This window comes from Stigmatopora argus, chromosome 4 (genome assembly GCF_051989625.1).
Source record: "Stigmatopora argus isolate UIUO_Sarg chromosome 4, RoL_Sarg_1.0, whole genome shotgun sequence".
NCBI classification, from domain to species: domain Eukaryota; kingdom Metazoa; phylum Chordata; class Actinopteri; order Syngnathiformes; family Syngnathidae; genus Stigmatopora; species Stigmatopora argus.
The window spans coordinates 13,282,135-13,303,128 of NC_135390.1; the positions used below are offsets into that span (position 1 = coordinate 13,282,135).

General features: G+C 39.9%; 2 protein-coding genes across 4 annotated transcripts in view; one reads left to right on the plus strand and one right to left on the minus strand.

Annotated features, from left to right (window-relative positions):
* The first annotated feature begins 3,000 nt into the window (after positions 1–3,000).
* LOC144072767 (uncharacterized) overlaps positions 3,001–20,994 on the plus strand; it is a 36,595-nt gene continuing 18,601 nt past the window's right edge. Inside the window, exons 1-9 of one of the 3 annotated variants that reach the window (XM_077598054.1) lie at positions 3,001–3,187; positions 11,148–11,656; positions 13,562–13,878; positions 14,802–14,927; positions 15,507–15,584; positions 18,535–18,618; positions 18,706–18,769; positions 19,026–19,195; positions 20,410–20,581. In XM_077598054.1, the coding sequence (XP_077454180.1) occupies positions 14,898–14,927; positions 15,507–15,584; positions 18,535–18,618; positions 18,706–18,769; positions 19,026–19,045 (276 nt within the window). In that variant the 5' untranslated portion in view covers positions 3,001–3,187; positions 11,148–11,656; positions 13,562–13,878; positions 14,802–14,897 and the 3' untranslated portion in view covers positions 19,046–19,195; positions 20,410–20,581. Of the gene's footprint in view, positions 3,188–11,147; positions 11,657–13,488; positions 13,879–14,508; positions 14,928–15,506; positions 15,585–18,534; positions 18,619–18,705; positions 18,770–19,025; positions 19,196–20,409; positions 20,582–20,994 lie in introns of those variants that run through there. The other 2 variants (XM_077598053.1, XM_077598052.1) reach the window with 2 other exon arrangements.
* oprd1b (opioid receptor, delta 1b) lies at positions 7,195–13,968 on the minus strand. Its single transcript, XM_077598050.1, has 3 exons — positions 13,595–13,968; positions 11,202–11,557; positions 7,195–10,171 (listed from the first exon to the last, which is right to left on the minus strand). The coding sequence occupies exons 1-3, from the start codon at positions 13,843–13,845 to the stop codon at positions 9,648–9,650; spliced, it is 1,131 nt and encodes a 376-aa protein (XP_077454176.1). The 5' UTR covers positions 13,846–13,968; the 3' UTR covers positions 7,195–9,647.

The window sequence follows — 20,994 nt, forward strand, 5'->3', positions numbered from 1 at the left end:
CATGGAGTTCTGCTCTTTTTACCTCCACTGTTTGTCTTAAGTTTAACAGGAGCAGCTCTGGTTCCCATAATTTGGATCAGTGTTGCTAAAATGGCGTCTTACTACAGCTTTTTGCCTCTTGAGCTTTCTTATACTCCGTATGCTAGGTTCTTCTAGCTCTGATATGCCTCATGTGATGTCTTCCACCTGTGGAGTCAGCACTGTTCCAAACATTCTAAATCAGTTCATGTCTAAGCCATTAATCACATCATGACTAACGTTGCATTAAATCCTCAAGCTTGTCTAGGACCAGCGGCTGTTTTTCTAACAGGCACTGGCAAATTCAAACAGACTCAACATCTATTTTACATTTCTAGGCTTAAAACGCATGACAATTATGGGTTTCTAGATGAGTCTGCTTGCACTGGTACTGTTTGGCAGACCTCTTTTTTTTCTGCCAGATGGTCTATTGACTTCTCACCCATGTACAATAGATGATTACTTTAGATCTGGTGATGTAACCTCAAAGTCGGGCAATAACGTATGCGCCAACTTATTTTGGTGCCAAGAGCTGCTATGTTCTACCATCTGCTCTGACGGTCTTTGTTAGGACCAAAGTGGTTTTCTACGTGTGTTCGAGGCCCATGGGCCATCCCTAACACTTTGCAGGACATCAAGTGGAGTACAATTACAAAGGTTGTTCTATTAAAGCGTGTGGAACTTTGAACCAGAATCCCAAACTATTTGTAAATTCACCTCTTCGTGGATTTGTTTTTATTCACCTGTTTGTTAATTTATCAGGCCTGAGCCCCGACTAACAAATTGTTGCGTTGATGCTATATCTTTGCATCTCGATAGCAAGGAACTATGTTGACATCATGGAAGGAGCTTCCTTTTGACTGTCCATTGGTTTGTCTGAGTACAAACTAATGCGTAAAGTTGCTGACTTTTCTGATCAAGTGTTATCAATATTTCTATTATCTGTATACAGCATTTTATAACATTCGGTGGTGATTGTAAAACTTGTAAATAGGTGATAGTTATCTTTGCAGCACAAAAAAGCAAAGCCTGCCAGCAGCAGGGGCCTAACATAATGAATGTTTGTGTATTATTCAAAGTAAAATGGGTTTATAAATTGTGTAAAACCCCTAAATTGCTTTTTTGTCAGCATTCAACTAACATGTTCTATTTCTGTATCATAAAGGCAGGCATTTAGACTGGCAGATGATGTTAAGGGGAGAGTGCGATATACACAGAAAGAGGAGTTGAGAGTTGTTTGTCCTGAGAATGAAATGCAATCAGCAGGTGAAAGAAGTCGTGGAATACAATGGACAGGTAATGTTTGTCCCCACAAACAGGTACAATATCACTTATGACAAGAGTAACAATGCAAAGCTCATTTTGGTGCTCTATTGTTCATTTTTTTAACTTTGTTTTAATATGTTTGCCAACGTTTGCTTTAGAAGTTCATACTTTTTCTATTTTCTGACACATAGAGAACAAACCACAATCATGTAAATGAAAAAAAAATCATTAAAATTCATTTAATGCTAATGAAGGGATTATTTCCAGATGCTTTTGATTAAAACAAAATGCATGCCTATTTCCCTGGGTGGAATCCATGTAAAATAATGTTCCTCACACAAGTTCCTTCTTTCTTAATGTTTAGCGCATTTCTCGCTTGACTGGATTATTCTTGCAACGTTGCTGTTTCTGCAAAGCGGGAGCAAAACTTCTCTCCTTTTAATGTTTCTAATTAGCACAAGAACAAAACATTGTTTTTTTTAATTAGCCATTTAAACCTTCACCATGGCTGGATGTTATCATCCCTGTGTATCCTATTAAGGCATTAGTGCATGATACAATATTATGCTGGTTTTTAATATTTGCTTTACATCTATTCACGCAAATTATGCTGTACGCACATGTAAATAAAACACTCAAGGATGCAAATGAAGGCATGAGCACAACCATATGCCCTGCATGTTTTTTTTTTTAATTTGGGCTACGTACGGGTTATTTAATTAAAGTTAAAAATGAGGCTTCTGGAAGTGTAATGTATTCATAAAGTATTAAAAAATATTTAAAAAAGCAATTATGCAACACAACTTTAGAAATGCGTTCCTTTGCACCATTTTGACTTGTCTCTTTGCTATATGCTGATGATCGTTAATGAGCTTGTCACGGTGCAAGTATTGCTGTTGCTGTAAATTTGGGCTCATTAACAATACAAGTTGAGGTGCCATTTTTGGACTGGATACCGAAAGAAAAAAAACATGTTGGCTACCACTTCCCATGTCCACCTCTGAATAATTCATGTGTTAAATAGGAAAAAATCCAACAAAATATATCAGTTTTCCCCAATTAACCTGAATTGCTATCGCAATGGGGGCTGCAAAGAGAGAGTAGCCGGTTTACAAAATGTAGTGTGACAGTTAGGCAATTTGATGGGTATATTTGGTTACAGTAGTGATATTTAGTTTATGATTTTGTAGGGAAAAAACAAAAGCCATAAATGAGATTAATATTTCCTACTACACAGGAGTAAAAACATTGTTACATTGATTTCCTGACAAATAAGCTCGCTGGAAGGAACACAGTCAACTGTGCAGAACATTGCCAAAAAGAAACCCATTTTATTTTCCAAAACATGAAAACCCTCTTTGCTTGCTGATGAGTGCCTACAGCCACTTTCCTCTTTCTATGCTGACATTTTTTCCTGTGGCTTCACGAGTAGCTGATCATTCAATCCGCCTACATCCTCACTTCAGCACCTGACTTGTCTTCTTTCTATTTTCGCCGTCAGATAGCGTTGGGAACAATTCTTTTTCAAGGCTAATGCTCTCTTGAAGCCAAGCGACAATTCACGTTCTTTGACTCTATCAAAGTTATGAAAACATTGTCACCGTAGAAAAAAATAAAATATATGTATATATATGAATTCAAATGCAAATTAATAGTTATGTCTGTACTGGTACGTTCACCTGACTCCGGTGCAGGCAGTGTGGGATTTGTCACGTTTTGTTGGGGTTTTGGTGGAGGAGTGTGTGTTTTTCGCCTCTTGTGTCCCTCCTGGCTTCCCTTTCCTCTCGTGGCCAGCTATTTGTGTTTTGTGATTAGCCCCTGTCCTGTGTTATTTAAGCGTGTGTAGTAGTCTACCTTTCACCCGAAGTGCTATGGGAAATGAACGGATGGCCACATGAGTTAGGTAATACTCCTAATCCTAATAATTGTCTATCAAATAGAGCTCTGACATTTTGAAGCTCCCCATAGATTGTGTGCTTTGGAAAAAGTTAGAAATTCTCCTTAACCTTCTAAGACCCAGACTCTTGTGAGACATGCATTTTTCTTTTCTTTTTGATATTTAGGCTAATTGGGACCTAATGAGTGTAAAAACAAAGGATTAGTATCTTTTTACATAATGTAGTCTCTGAGAAATATGATGCCAAGGCCCTTGTAGTCCAAAATTTAACATTGTAGTCTTGTGACAACCAGAATTGTGATGTCCACACGTGGATGGCAGGTCCTAGTTTCCTGTGACACACTTTGTAATAAATGTTTTGATTGTTGGCTGTACTCTCTGCCAGGAACTGTGCAGATGAGTGTCCAAAGGATACAGAAGAGGGCATTATTAGCAAATAAATATCTCCGCGTATTCAGCTGCCTTTCCCCAATCGTCTGTGGATCTTAGGGTACTTGCATTTGCTGGAGATATCCTTGATGTATTGGGATCTCAGGCTTTTGCCGCAAGTCACTTAGCTGTAGAAAGGCTTTTGAGATGGACTCGTGTGGTGCTTCCATACTTCACTGTATTATTGTGTGCGCATTTGAATAGAATTTATAGTTTGTCTCTCATCTCTAATCAATTAGCCGGCAAGAGCACTTTCTCCGTCCTATTGATTCTGTGATCATTTGCTCACATTGAGTGGGGACACGGATAAACCCGCAGAAAGGTTGTAAACATCCACTGCAAGCAAATCTAAAGGCTGACTAGATTTTGTAAAAGAAGCATTTTTGGCAGCTCTTGTGGCTTCCAGCTGGCAAATAGCACCCAATTTGAATCTTTGACTCAGCAGGGATTCCACTCGAGTTTAAATCCAATGAAAATGAAACCATTTGCTTATCTACTATAATGTAAACTAGCAGAGAGATGCACAAATAAGCGGGTCTAATCCATTAGCAGGAAACTCCAGATTCACCTTGCTCTTTCTTGCATCATATCGTACAAGCTCAGTCTAATCCTCGGATCAAAGAGATGTTTAATCAGGCCAGATTTTGACAAGAAGATCATGGACTGTAGTTCTCTCCTGGCTTGCTTCACAAATCGCATAACGAGTCTTGCAGATTCTCGACAACTCTGGATTTTCCTTGTGTGAATACGCCCTTAATCTTTGTTAGTTTGGTCATTGTTGTTGAATCCTATATTTTTCTACTACTTGGATTCTTCCTCCTTCCTTGTTTGCATTTTGTGTTTTTGGAAATAGACATTTGTGAGTGTGTATTCTATTTCTCTGCATTTGTTTACCGTTTAATTGGAAGTACAAACATTGGAGTGATTTTTTTTGGCGAGGGAGGCTAATGCAGGGGTGGTCAAACTATTACACAAAGGGCCGCAGTGGGGGTGGGTTTTGGTTCCAACGCATCAAGAAGACACCTTTCCACCAATCAAGTGCAATCGGTGGATTTGTATTTATTTTAATTCGGAATATGATTTGGTAAAAAGTAGTTCACTGGGCATTTATGTGGAAATCATTGAACCATTGTTTTTTTTTTTTCAAATTAAATGCAATCACCACAAATTTCTGATTAAATAATGACACATGGCCAGAACCATATACCACCAATTTCGTTAAAAGTCTTGATTTATCTTCCCCACTGTGCAGGGAAAAAGAATCGCTCCTCCTTCCCCTGCCTTATAATTACGTCTGGTCCACCCTCAGCTCAAATGGATTATTGTGACATTTTGCTGCGAAATTTCTTTTCGTTGTACCAGACTTCTCCATTCCGAATCCTGGAGTGAAATAATAGTTTAAACGGTCACTGGAGCAATCCAAATGAGTGGCGCTTTATTATTCTATCAGTAGATAGATCCAGTCTTTCACAGATGGATATTTTATCTCTCAAGTGTCTGAGCAAGAAAGATTCAAAGCCATTGCGACACGCATTTCTAATATTGGGCAGAGACATGTTTGACTGGTATATTGAATTAATGGCTAAAGCCCAGATGGCATCTCGAATAAACTTGCAATCCAAATTTAATGAAAGTGTACAAAAAGAAAATGTGATTGCCAACAAATGTCAAGTGACACAATTTCAATTGTCCTTTATTAGTTATTACCATGGGAACCATTGTGGGTTATGAGTCAACACCGCCAACCTACAAATAACACAAATTGCTTCCCCGCTCCTGTTAGAGAAAAACAACAGATCAACTTATGTAAATAAATCAACAAACATGCATCCTCTAAACAATTATACATGTTCAGGCCCAATTAAAAGGCTTCAAAAATAGAAATCAACCCAACTAATTAGCAGTTCATCCACCACCACCTCCAAAATGATCCCTCACAAATGACATAGTGTGCTTTCAAATGGCATGTGATATTTACACTTCCTCTTTGGCTGTGACACATTCACTAATGCAATCAACAAAGGCTTCGCCAGTGGTTTTGTTCGTTATGGTGGTCTCTGAGGTCACAGAGCCCTTCCATCCCAGGTCCTATTCACCAATTACATGCAAAACTTTCCTGATTCAAACTGGCATTTAAACAGATGACTGCGAGTCAACAATATCTGGAACCAAATTCACTAAAGATAATATACGACAAGATGACGTTTGCTGATTCGAGACCACATGAAGCCGATGCTTGCCGAAGCAAATTGTGCAACATTTTCACTATACTCTGCGTACGATTACATGTTACACTCTCACACTCACAAAACACTTGCCTTGATATTAAAGAACAAAATGTAATTCTCATTAAGGCATTATGATTCACTTTGCCATTAGGCTAAAAGCATTGCAGATCTAAAAACATTGAAATGCTCCTTTAATAGGATAAACAAGTAACAATTTATGGCGCGATAAGCCTGCTTTTGACTTTGAAGGAGTATTAGAACCACTCTGGAAAGAAATTGTACTATATCTAGGAGAAATTCCAACTGCAATTTTACAAGAAAAACTTATATAAATATGTGGTAATGTAATTTGTCTAAGAATAAAAAAGTTCCAGTATTTTTGAAAAAAAAAAAAACTAAGATTAGAAAAAAATTCATAATATAAGTATCATATCATATTTATAGCATTATTTTTTTGCCCAGTGTAACCTTTTTAGAATTGTAGGTTTGCTTTCCCTATTAGTTTGGCCCTAAACCTTATTCTGTACTGGTGCCACATCCTTATTTTGAAAATGAATCTAGTTATAATATAACATATACGCTCACTGAAGCCCATCAGTACACCAATCTAATAATAAAAAAAGCATCATCACTTCCTGCTTGAACAGATCGATATGTTATTGTATTTACATTTGGAATATAAATACAACCACACAATGTAAAATATGGACACCCACAAAAAAAATCTTCATTTGCCAATATCCAGTCATCCCTAATGGATAATTTCCCCATCAAACATGATGTGAATCGGAAGCCTCTCCTTGATTTCTAAATGACTTTCCTCCAAAGAGTTTGAAGTCATTGGCCCAGTTTATTATGCCGCCCTCTCCTTCAAAGCCTCCTGCTTTAGTGTAGGCTGAATATTAACGTCATGCTGAGACAAATGTGTTCCAACCACCGGAAGAGGAGAAACAATGAGTCAATGGTGGATCTGCTCATCCGGCTCTATTTTTGTGGATGGCGTAAATCCTGCGTGGCGGGTAGCTCCACGTTGTGCCACAGGCGGGTCGGACCAATTTACTTTCCGAGACAGGCGCAGGATGGCGTATCGGTGTGTGGACGTGCTACCGTTTGCAGCTAATGTCACTCACCGCCACTTGAAGTGGCTCCTCTCAATCCCTTTAATTGTGTTGCGCTCAAAGTCACACATGAACGCATTCTCTCTGCGTAAAAAAAACAAACTGTCTGTTCACTGCCATTCATCTCTGACTTCAAAGTTTTATGGTGTTTTTCCTGGCACCAACTTTTGAATATAGAGGCACAGGATCTGTTTGATTGTGCCCCACATTAGTGATCCCCCCCCCCCCCCCCCCCACCACCACTTTTAGCATCTAAAGAATAGACTTACAGTAAATCAAATGCAATTTCCTGAAGACATTAGCTCTTCCGTGTTACTGGATTCTCTCTTTTAGCCGCAACAAGTCATTGTCATTAGGATGTCGCTTACTCTGCCAGACTGAATATACATTAGTTGGACCAAACTTCCATCCATTTTCTCTATTGCTTAGTCTTAATGGTTTATGAGTGAACTGGAGTCTATCCTTTTTTAGCAAGAGGTGAGCTACACTGAGACTAGTTGTCGCAGAACCCATAAACCAAATATATAAATCGCACTGGAGTACAAGTCACATATTTAGGTGGGCAAACGTAGGTCAAAGTAACAAAAGTAAAATGGAGCACAGCAGGCTAAATAGGCATCTGTTAACATAACACTTTCAGATAACTGTAGCCCAGAAAAAAACAACATAATCGTCTGTCGGTGGTCAAAGAGAAAAAAAAAAGATAGGTCGAACTTGAGTATCAGTCGCAGGCCCAGCTAAACTATGACAAACAGTGCGACTTATAGTCCGGAAAATACAGTAATCTGCAAAAGCCCAGGGAGAACAGACAAGCCCAGATTTGAAGTATAGCAAGCTCCAAACTGCAAGGCAGAAGTTCCCTTACTTCTAAGCATCCTACTTGAGTGATGGCCCTTTTTTGTTTTGCATGATTGTTCGTCTTCGCTGAAGGCAAGATCAATAAACATGCTTGGAAAAGTTTGTTATTTCCCTAAGGTCCTTTCCGAACCTTGGACGCTTTTAGTGCCAGTTCTCAAGAGCTCATAAAGTTGTAAACAGGGGCCTTTCTCGACCACCTGGAAGCCCCAAAAAGCATAATGTTGATAAACTGTTGACACTGTAGCCACACTACAGAATAGTAATGTGTCCTGTGCAAACGTACAGTATTTATGGGAGTCTGTAAAAGGCGCCACGGCACAGTTCCCCCCTACTAACTTGACGGCTATGAATAGTGAAATGCTCTGTGTGGCAGATTTCAGACATATTGTGGTTGCAGTGCCAGAGTTTACTTCAGCTTGGCTGTCCTACTCTGAGACGTCATCTTTGGAGGAAAAGCGAGCTTCCATCTTGCTTACCTAGACATTAGTATGCGCTGAGCAGAAGCAGATTTTAATGCATCTTCATAAAACACCTAAATCAAGCAGGGATGTTATGTCAAAGCCACACTGCTTGGTTCCCATCATGCGGAACTTTTAACGAGTCGTTCATGACTAAATTAGATAAGCACACCGCTGAGCCTTTTGCAGCAAAAGCCTTTACTGCGGGACAAGTCGATTACTTCATTGTGTTTACACGGAGCTAGGCTTCACTCCCAATATGGCCGGTCATCTCCAAACAGTCTTAAAGCTGACGACACTCAGAAATGTAACAGCCAAATCTGGAAAAGCACAAACCAGTCTAAACACTGTCTGCAGGGTGCAATGCATTTAGAAAGCGTTTGAACATTGTACACTGACAAATAAAAAGGGGCAATCATGCCAGGAATGGAAACTGTGACGTTCTCATGCTGTTAGGGTGGCCATATTTACACTCAATTGAGCACCTCTGCTGTGATTTTTGCACTCGTGTCAAGTCCAGACAATAATAAGCAGATGGTGCTGTTAGCTAAAACAGCTTGTTCCAGATTATAGAAAGTATGGCTAACCTTTTTGAGATTGCTTTCTATGACACAACTGAATGAGATTGACTGAAAAGCAGTCTGAGGAGTAGCCTGCCAATCATTCATTGTTAGTTCGGATAGGCGCCAAGAGCAATAGAAAATGGATGTTGCAAATGAACATTTCATCCACGCGATAAAGACGACCCAATGACCGGTGATCGGTCAAATGTGATGTAAACATAAGACTTAAAAGTTTTTTGTTTGTTTTTCATTAAGATGACAAATTTTTTGTCATATGCCTATCAATACCAAAGCATGAAAATGTTTGGATGTATCAATTCTTGAGTATTAAGGATCATTTATTCCATTAAGTAAAAAGTTTGATTTCAGTCAGACTTAAAACTGTCAAAATATTGATTGTTAAAAAGTATCATGATTTAATTTGAGCTTTAATTGTGCAGCCTTAATATTTATGCAGGATTTTTTTTGTTTTTTGTTTTTTTTTGTTTACAAGTTTCTGTATTCGGTCATAAGGCATTCTTAAATGCCCAGTGGAGGTTTTTCCCCCTTTTTAAATCTGTCACTCCTCAGTCTTTGAATTCACCATTTCAAGATCTACAGGCACACATTGGCATTTTTTTCCAGCATCCTGAAAGACAAGGATTGATTCCCTTCACAAGGAATCCATCATTACAAGCCTCGGGCACGAGACTGACATAAAACTGACAGTGATGGAACAAATGCCAAAATGTATGCGTTCACACTCCTGTGGTGGAGAACTGAGTGACTTCTGTCTGGAGGTCATCTTGAATCCCCGTTTGGTCCACGCCTAGTCATGCGGGCGGTCTATTGGCAGGGGCGCAAACGGACACGGGCTCCCTGGTGCTGTTGCGGCCACGCGAGAAGCTGTGCTGCTCGGCACGTTTGCGATAGGGCAGGCAGAAATCCCTGAAGCATCTCTTGAAGTTCTCATCCAGGAAGGCGTAAAGAACTGGGTTCAGGCTGCTGTTGGTGTAGCCCAGGGCGATGCACAGATGCCAGCACGCCATCACCAGTAGGTTCTTGTGGTCGATGTGCACCATGGTTTTGACGATGATGAAGATGTGGATGGGAGTCCAGCAAATGATGAAGGCTGCCACCACCACCAGGACCATCCGGGTGATCCTTCTCAGGTTCCTATCCTTCTCTTTGGATCCGGAGAGAAGGCGGACGCTCTTTAAGCGCAAGATCATCAGACCGTAGCAGATGGTGATGACGAGCACGGGCACCAGGAAGGCAAAGATGAACACGCAGATTTTTGTCACCGTGTCCCAGTACCAGTCTGGTTCGGGAAATATGATTCTGCAATCCACGTTGCCTGGGGAAAAAAGGGATGACGTTTGAATGGGGGATCATGTGGATAGGCTGATTTAAGTTTAATAGCCCAGCTCAAATGTGTTCTCTTCTACAGCCTCATTACTCCCTCAATTCAGCAGAAGCACCTGTCATGCAAACTTACTGAAAAAAGGGTAGTTTTTGTACAAATATTAAGATGACGGTGTCTCAGGATGGCAAAAGTGTACCCTGTTACGATATCTACCATATCCTGGTTTCTGTACGAGCAAAACCAGTTCTGATTTGTTTCGTTTAAGTGCTGGTCTTGTTGGTGTAGAAACTGGCAAATGCTGGGTGTCTTAGTAGCTTACAGTACACACAAATATAATTGTATTACAATATCATATAATACTGATTCTTTGGATAAAGGTATTTTCCAATGGTAATATTGATGTTTTTGACTATTTGAAACATCGCAGACATTTTATTGAAAACTATTCTTTATTTAAGTTTTGATAGATTCGGATTCCATTTTGTGTAAATCATTGATTTCATGACAATATGTTTTCAATTCTTTGGACAATCTGATATTTGCTGATTTTATCTGCCACGATTTCAATCAATTTGATTAATCTTGGATCGATTCAAGATAATATTATCTACACATTCAACACAATCAGCTTCATTTTACTCAAAGTAACAAAAAAATATAACACACTTGACCTTTTTGAATATTGTCTTGCTGAAACATTTAACAAAATCTCAAATCGATAATGACGATAATTATGTGTTTTCTTATTGATTACAATTAGACTGCGCTCAACAAATCAGTACATTGATTAATTGTTACACTCCGACTAGAAACTAATCTGCGTAAAAATAAGAACTTGAAGTACTGTTTCAACTAGTCCCCTCCCCTAGCAGATTCCATTCATAATGACCATATTTTTGTGCTCCCTCTAATAACAATCATAAGATTCAGAATTAAGAACAGTTTTTTTTCTTGTTTATATTCTGAGGATATCTGGTGGAATACTCTGTCTGATCTTCAACATCGCTTCTGTACGCCTCACCTTTTGGTGTCACCTTGGTAACGGCCATGATCATCACAGGGATCGCAATGACCGACGACAGGATCCAGATGCAGATGTTTATGATCTTGGCCTTGGCGGGAGTACGGAAGTCCAGAGCCTTTACGGGATGACACACAGCCACGTAGCGGTCCACGCTCATCATGGTGAGGGTGAAGATGCTCGTAAACATGTTGTAGTAATCAATGGCAACGACCACTTTACACAGCAACTGCCCGAACGGCCACGTGCTCATGAGGTAATTGGCACTTTGAAAGGGCAAGGTGCTGGTGGCCAGGGCATCCGCCAGAGCCAGGTTGAAGATGTAGATGTTGGTGGCCGTCTTCATCTTGGTGTATCTGGCGAGGAGTAAAGCACCGTGAGCTTGCTGGGAAGCAAGCTAGATCGTGTTTGTGTCTGCTGCGGTCGACTCCTGATTGCCATTAAAGTGTAACAAGGTTAGAAACCAAACTATATATTGATTCCAACCCCATTTCCTCTCTTCAACCCATCATACTCAGTTTTCCCTGAAATAACAAGAGCTTTTTAGTTGGAAAATGTCGAAGTGGCGTTACAATGCATGAGAGCCTTTGTTTTGCCACAATGACCCTAACCTCTATTAAACCGCGTTCGTTTAAAATGACTCTTTCACCAAAAACCTCCAATTTGGCTGATGGATGTGCCATTTAGAGATTTTATGCTTTTTTTTTGGAAGGCTGTTTAGAAATTACTGCTCATGACTAATGAAACTGCTTCATGCATCAAATGAGATGCACCTCCACCAAACGAATCAATGCCCTCCACAACCATTGGAGTGATGGTTATCTATGCAAAAAAAATATGGATTTGATGCTAAAATGGAGCTTAATTAGTCACAGTAAAATTCACTCTCTTTCCCTCTACTATGTTGTGTTTTAAGTGTGTGTGATTGAATTTCTTCACCTTCTATAAGTGTGTAAACTCAAGTTTTGTATTTGTTAAAACTGAAAGCAGAGTTGATGTTTGGATAGTTGTTTATTACATGATGTCCCTAAATACAACTCGTGGCTAATTGGTCGGCAAGTTTCCAGGTGCGGGAAAACTGTTCTCTTGATTGGCTCTGATTTGTTTGCATTTCGAGGAATAGCTGTCTTTTGACCTCCTGTGCTTTGTAAACAGGGCATGGATGCAGAGTTGATGGTCGTCGTAAACACAATCAAATGATTGTAAATGTAAATTTAAAGTGTTGCTGCTTCTTGGTTGATTTGGGTAATTTGTGTTGGTGGTTATTGTTTCCAATGGGGTTGGGCTGACTGTGTGGGCAGGTGCTGCTGTCTTGGTTTTTGGTAAGTAAACTTCATTTTAACCTTAGATCTCTCCAAAATATTCATGTTTTCTTTCACTTTTCACGATCACCATGAAAGGGAATTCTATTTCTACGTATTTCTCAAACTGACATTGTGTGCTGCTTTGTTTTGGTATCCTATTGACGCTTTGGCTTGATTGAATTGAACTGCTGAATTGCTTCTCATATCATATGTTTCTTTATATTTAGCTTGATTGATTTGAAGTCCAGAACTTCTGTATCATACCTGTACATACAAATGTTTGCTGTGATATGCGTGTAACTGAAATTTCCATTTCTCATTTAACCCATTTTTCAAAAGATTTTTTTTATTGCGCAACAACTGTCTTTTGGTTCTAAACAAGCAGGTGAGCCCTGTGCTTGTAAAGAACTAAAGGGAGATTGTATATACAGTATAGTCATTCATTCATTTTTCCGTACCGCTTCTCCTCACAAGGGTTGCGGGGGTGCTGGAGTCTATCCCACCTAACTACGGGCACCAGGCGGGGACACCCTGAATCGGTGGCCAGCCAATCGCAGGGCACAAGGAGACGGACAATCATACACACTCTAGGGGCAGTTTAGAGTCTCCAACCAGCATGCCATGCATGTGTTGGGATATGGGAAGAAACCAGAGTACCCAGAAAAAAGCCACGCAAGCCTGGGGAGAACATGCAAACTCCACAAAATTTGCGGGGTTGCTGGAGCCAATCCCAACTGACTTTGGGAAAGGCAGACTACACCCTAGACTTTTCGTCATTCTGTTGTAGGGCAGAACGACATAGGATCATTCGCACTCAAAATCATACCATTAGCAGCGAGAATCAAAAATGTATAAAATCATGAAAAATTTGACTTTCAAATAATATTTGTATAGCAGTATATTATTTCAGTAAGTTATAGAGATAAAATGATATATGCATCTATGCAGAAATTACATTATCGTGGATTAGTAATAGTATATTGCTGAATTTAATAATATTGGTCAAAAGTATTTTAAAATAACAATGTTTTTTTTTTCTTTTGCCTACTAATCAAGGAGTCAATTTTCTAAGTGCGCCCCATTTCTTACCTTACCACGCCATACATGACGAGGACGTTGCCCAACAGTCCCACCACACAGATGAGCGAGTAGAGAGCGGTGATGCCCACGGCGATGGCGACTCTCGCCATGTCACGACCCGCGGGCGCGCCACTGGTGCAATTGGTCCCGTTGTTACAGATGCCCACAGGCAATGCGAGCAGGAGCGCATCGGGGACGCTGGCGTTCAAGGGACTTAACGACACGTACATGTCTCCTGGAGGAAAAGTGGGGAACTCCATCACCCTAAAAAAATGATTTTTTTTTTAGGAAAGGTTAGATTTTCTTTTTGCTTTTCTTTCTTTCTTTTTTTAGACTGTATCTGATCGGCGGACTTGTGAGACTGTGAATTAAGTGGTCGCAACGCGTGGTACCCTCTCCCTTACCTCCCTCCCTCTCTCTCTCTTTCTGTCTCTCTCTCTCTTTCTGTCTCTCTCTCTTTCTCTCTCTCTTTCTGTCACTCACTCTCTGCCTCTCTCTCTTTCTCTCTCACCCTCTCTCACTCTCCCTCTCTCTCCCTCACTCCTCGCTCCCTTGCCCTTTCTCTCTCTCCCCCCTCTTTCTCTCTCTCTCTGTCTCTCCCTCTCCATCTCCCTCTCTTTCCCTCCCTCGCTCTATCTTTCTCTCTTCCTCCCCCGTCTTTTTCTCTCACGCCCTCTCAATCCACTCCCTCTTGCTCTCCCTCGTCTTCATCCTGATAATCTCGATTCCACTATTAATATGATTTTCCCTGTAGTGCATCTACAGTATGTCTTGTAAATTACATTAAAACGACTATATTTTTAAGACATTTCAAATTAATTAGCAGCTCTTTTATTCAGAGTATTTTCAACAATACCACATTATTGTGATGGTAGGCAGATTCCAAAATCATATAACAGTATATTTTTTAAATGTAATTTGAAATATATACATCACACAGACTTTGTCAAAGTGATCCCGCATGTGGTCCACAAAATATGTAGATAAATATAAACCAAAATACAAGTTTCCTCCTTCAGTAAGAGCAAAATCAAAACAGCACGTCCTCAAAAGCAATCAATTTTGGCATTGTGTGGGTGAAACGAGGCAGAGTTGTGGCAGGGCAACTCGTGACTGCATCAGCATGACAAAGCGCCTGCATGCGACAGTTCCTGACTGCAAAGAAAAAAAACTCCCAACACAACGTACTCGGTTGAGTTTTCTTTCTTTTCTCCAGGGCCTCATCGAAGACGTAGAGGCCATCGGGGTTGCAGTTACTTTACACTGGAGTTGCGATTGAATTAGAAGAATTCTTCAATAAGGTGAATGAAGTATGATGAGCTCCCAACGATTACGTCGAAAGGTAAAATTTAGGAGTTTGTGGAATGAATTGTGATACCTTATATCAATGTTCCCTCTAAGCTGCGCGCGTGCACAATTCCGCACTACTCTCGTCTTCTCTGCGCACAGCAAATCATATGGAGCGCACAAAATAAAATCCAATTTTTATTTTATTTATTTAGCTGTGAGACCGACGCGCGAACCACTCATCCGCCAGGCCGCCCATTCATAGATATTAATCATTAAATTTTATTAATACTGAATCATTTATGTGTAGTAGACATGCACCTGCTTTGGCAGGTGTGATACTGGTGTGCCCATAGCGAGCTATGATGATGTTGCTCACACCGGTACTCAGTGTGCTCAGGGAGGTTGTCATTCTGCCCAGACAAACAAAAAATTAGAGGGAACATTGCCTTATATATAGCTATATTTTACACTAACAATCTCAGAACTCGTACCTCATACATATGTACAGTAATACCTCGTTTACCTCGGTTAATCGGTTCCAAGACCTGCCGTAATAGGTGAAAAATCTTGACACGTGTTGTACATCCCTTCAGGTTTGTATTTCAATCTTTCATGTCATCAATATTTACAGGAAGTCGAAAAACCGCTGCAATCAGCTCGGTGCAGTTGCGTTTGGAAAGAATTCTCAAATGTGCTGGAAAACATGAAGGTAAGTACAACATGTTTCCAAGATGGAGCTACCTATTGTTTATCGGTTTTGAAATTGGATTTATCTTCTTGAAACAGCCTGTATTAGTCCACTAGTCAACACATGTTGTTCCATATAATACGCATATCCACTTCTTTAATGAGGCTTTTCTATTCTTATTGCTTTTACAAGCCTGTGTTTGTGGAGACATTAGTGCACGCAGTGTCCCTTGCCAGCCACCTTCATGACATTACCTGAATAACCCGTAGGAGTAATGAAATTACCTACCACTAGCCAGGCTAATTAAATATTAAACAAGGTTTTCAAAGCCAATAATAGAGCAGCAACCATTATGGTGGATTCTTTCCTGAAGCCTGTGAATGATTTGTTTTTTTCTGTGTTGTACTTTGTGCATGAGTTATCGACTAGAACACATTTGTGTACATGCGCAAAGAAAACAGAGGCATGCAATGGCTCATATTAGTCAATTTTAATCAATCTTGCAGTTGTTCAGCCATATTGGTTTGTGTTGTAATTGATCAAACTTTTCAATGGCCACATCAAAAATGTCAAGACTATACACATGAGAAGTGGAATGTTAGAATAGATGTGGTTCAAGATGCCAAGTTTTTGTCATTTGTGATTTGAGCAGAAGGAAAATGAGTTGACAAATATACAATAGTTGATGTCATGAGACTGCCAATCTCCGGCGAGACTTGTATAAGAATCCAAACAGGTTTTTTTTTTCAGAAAATCATTCTGCCAACAACTCAGAAAGGACAATTTCTTCCCTCTTTGTTTCCAGTTCAAAATTGATTCCTATGTTTGCAAGGAAAAATCCACAGTGGCTTAAAATTCTGTCTTTTCTTGCATCTACCTGCACTGAAAACATAACACCATTATTCTCCACAAATTTGTATCGTTCTTTGTTACTGAATACCTCTTGGGGAGATGAAGCATCTTTCACAAAAGTATCTTATCAGAATGCATATTGAGCGGCAAAGGTGCGTAAGGCAGCCCACAAAGAATGGCCAATGTGAAAATGTTCCATCTTTCACCCAGAATGGCACAGTTGCTATATGTCTAGCAGTCTGCTTCAGATGCAGACCACGTTTATGGAATTGTGTGGGCGAGCAATTTACTGACGTCAGCATAGTAGATTTCTATGGTACGGATAATGGACACATTTTATGGTTTTAATTTTGAATGCAATGTAACATATGCTTTGAAAAAGTTGCTAAAACACTAAGACAAGGGAACCACAGGAAACATTCCTAACACTTAGGATTCCACGAATAGCCAAAAGTTGGCTGATAAGTATTTCTTTTTAAAAATGTCTTATTTTTTTCTCACCAAACAATATTTTCATGAGAAGCAATACACAGGTTATTTGTGTAAGCGTTGTCATCCTACAGGAATGCATGTAATCAGTCTTCCTGCCACAAGCCACACTGCCTGGCCTCGAGGGATAAAAAAAACATGTTTTTTTAAACAATAACTTCCATACCATTTGATTGGTTGTATTTGGCCCCATCCTTGCCTTCTTCATAAGGATGGCTATATTGTACCTGCAAAATTCTCCCATCATACCTCCTGTGCCTTGTGATTAGTTTCTTTCTGTTCTTATGCCAGTCAATGCTCTGTTCATGTCTTTTTAGTCTTTTTTTTTATCCTGAACTCTTTTCACTTGTTACCAGGCATCAACTTTTCTTTTTGACATTTTTGTGATGAGAATAATAATAATCACATTTACTCCCTCCAGCGAAAGAAAAGCCAAAAAAAGGGTTGATTAGAAACATCAATTCCCACAATTGGAGACTGCCATGTGACGTCTTGAGCTTTCTATTTCTATTTTGACAAGGACAAAGACGGCCAGTGGGGGTGGGCAGGTCAACAAGGTTATCAAACAGATGTCTTCCCTCTCAAATCTCATTGAATTCGGCCTCTAACGTCGGCGTGCTTAGTGCTACATTATGAGCTTGACAGTTAAACCCACACACTGACACAGGACGGATCACAACACTCAATCTCAGACACAATAGTCCAAATGGGACAGCTCACACGAGAGGCGCAACGCTACCCCTCAGAAGTGAGCCAACATATATTTCCAGGGCCAAGAGGACACCAAACCTCATATGAAACGCTGGTGAGGATGAAAATGTTGTAATTCAAGCCGTCCTCTTATTTCTCCTGCAGGCGTTTTCAACTCAGAAAAGTAGAGAAGTGGACATACTGAACGTTACACATACAAAATCCTGCTGTTAGTTGCGATAGGACTGCTTTCTGTACTGTCTTCTCTTGGGGAAAATTATTATTGGTTAGTCTGTACAGGCAGCACGATTGCACACATCATTCATTGGCCCCAAGGAAACCTCTGGAAACATCTACACAACCCAATTGAAAGGGAGGAAATCATTAAAAAAACTCTGTCCTGGTTGAGGGGTGCGGTGACGAGCACCTAAATTCACAAAAATATCAACAGAAAGTCTGTCTGTTTGCGTCAATCCCATTGAATAGACAACAAGAGTCATTGACAGGCATTGGATGTAGCCGTGTGTGCTAAGAATGGTGGTTTGGGTGGTGACGCGCATAATGTGAAGATTTCATTCAGTTTTAATAGATACCTGAAAGACAAAAGTGGCTGAATAATTCAGTTCCTTTTGAAGCAATGTCTTTGTTTTCTAGAGGAATGAAGTTTCTTCAACCGTAACATACATGGCCTTGCTCATTCTTCTATTTCCAGGACACACCGAGTGATTTTTCTCTTTTATATCCAAGTAAACAAAAGAGTCGAGACCTGAACAGTCGGAGTTATTTACTCCAAAATGTATGCATTCTTTAAAGCACATGATCGCGTACACACGATTCTTTCTCTGAGTGTGTACACCGTTTATTTTTAGGACTAGGCATGAAGAGTACTGGAATATTTAGTTTTTAACTTTGATTTTTGTCTCCCACAATCTCAATCCAGGTTGGCCACTTTGGTCATCTTAACCTCTTGGCTGAAGCTGCCCCAACACAAATTGATGATGCCAAGAAGGAAAAGCCACCAATGGTAAATTAAATAATATACCATTCAATTCCCATTCGATGCCTTCAACAAAATCAGTACATCTGATTTATTTATTTATTTCTTTACAAGAAAAGGCTTGCACAAGACATAAATCTGCCTGCCGACAACCGTCGTTCTCGTTACATCAGAAATGGTGAGTAGGTTTACTTATTTTAATTTACCAAAAAAATTCCCTGTTAAAAATGTTAAGCAATTTTAATAAAAATTGTGAATGACGTTTTTTTGATGGAGACTAGTTAATTAACATGAATTGGGGTGTCAACCTGCATCATAAAACTTTTGTGTTCCAATAGAAGTTCTACTATATCTGCCTGCAGCCTAATTGATCTTGAATAATGCAATAGCTCGCATTCCCTGCGCTCTAATGCTTGTCATATTTCATTTGGTAGATTTCAGCTATTACCATTAAGAGGATGTGTTTTCCATCTACTATCGTGGCAGCCACACGCTTTAAAACGGTCTGGTGTGCGCGTCAGACTTTTCAAAAGGTCAAAGAGTTGCAATGCATAGCTTGACATTTTCTTCCTCCACAATGCCAGTGTGCGAAGCTGTAAGAAAGGTACTTTTTTCACACTATTGATGTATTTTGTATACCGTCTGCCACCTGAGAAAAACGGTCTGTTCAACCTTTAGGTGTGATACGTGTCGTCATCCTTTAATTCATGGATAGACGGTTAATTACAGAAAAGCATGACAGTGACTCTACCTTTGCATTTAACCTCAGTGAAGTATTGCATCTTGACTGGCTGGTTTGATTCTTTATTAAGCCTCCAATGGGGGACACTTAATTACGAAAGAGGGCTAGCTAACCCTGGTGGAGTCTATATTGAATGCCACATCAATTTGATCCCTAATTTCCACCGTGGATCCATTTTGGTTAGTCCAGATGGATGGATCAAAAGTGACTCATGCCTTCATGGAGGGTCCACCCGGATAGATTGTCATCTACACACGAAGTGTTTAGCGTTAGCATGCAGCAGATGTCTACTTTTACATGCAGCTCGGTGAAATAAATTGCTCTGCTGCTATAACACCATTTTGTTGGCAATTTAAAAAAGAATATTTACCCTCATGACTTGGCTACTTTGATCATTTATTCATCCTCCTCGCGAATGTGAGACGTGGTATGACTGGTAAAAAAAATTAGTTGATGCTGGCCGAGGAAATTTGTCACGTGCAAGCAAAAAGGACAGATTCTTCTTGAATTCCTGGGAGTGATTACGTAGATAGAACCTTGATTCATTTTGCAAGTCAGAATTGTGTTGAAGTGAATTGCTTTGGTATGCACAGTGGTGTGGGGGCAGATGGACGTGTGTGGGAGTGGACTGTGTCAACAAGGAAAAGCCTTTGATTGCAATTGCGGCGTCGGGATCTCACCAAGATAATCACAAACACATGTTCTTAAACACGGTGTTGTTCACTTGACCCTTTTCCAATTAGTGAAAGAATGACTTGCTATGGACAAGATTACATGCAATCATGATTTGACTGACAAGTCACTGGTTCCAACTGTTTAGTGTCGTTGCAGCATAGAACAGTGTTTTATGTATTTTGCATGCAGCATCTGAGAAGGAAAACAAACAAACAAGGAAAATGAATTTAAGGCAGAGGAATAACATCACAGCTATTTGCGGCATTCTGGAATTGGAGGCTTCAAAATTCCCGAAAAATAATCCTTTACTTTTCCGTTGCATATTCATCAACTCGAACAACCGTCATTCAAACGCTTGATTCGCTCATTTATTCATTTTCCAAGCCACTTATCTTTGTCAGCGCCGCAGGGTGCCGGAGCTTATCCCAACTGACTTCGGGCCAAAGGCGGACTACAGCCGAGACTGGCCGCCAGCCAGTCGTAAGTCACAGGAGGAGACAGACGACCGTTCGTACTCACAATCACATGGGCACTGAGCGGGAATTGATTCCACACTGTTCACACCGGAGGCAGGCAAGTGAACCACTACAGTATCTCATGGCTTGATGATATCCAAATAAAGCGTTACCTCAAATTGAAGAAGCAGATCTGTAGGAGAAACTAATAGACCACATGGTATTGTTTTTAGTTTTGTTAAAAGGTGAAGAATAGCTTATCTTTAATACGGTGTAGGGATTCGCTTGTGAAATGTTTAAAAATAAACTTTTCTCATAATATTTAAGTGCTGTTTTGGAATACAGTACTTTCTTTATTGGGTGTCAGTTTCATTTCATGCTAGCTCTCTTAGGTATCATTTACATTAAAAGACAGTCTGCGCAGGTTTTAGAGTATAAAAGCTGTTCTCAAAGGGGATATGTTTTGTATTCAGCACCATTAGCAACTGTCTAAATGCAAATTCATCATTAAGTACCATCAAGTAATCCAGC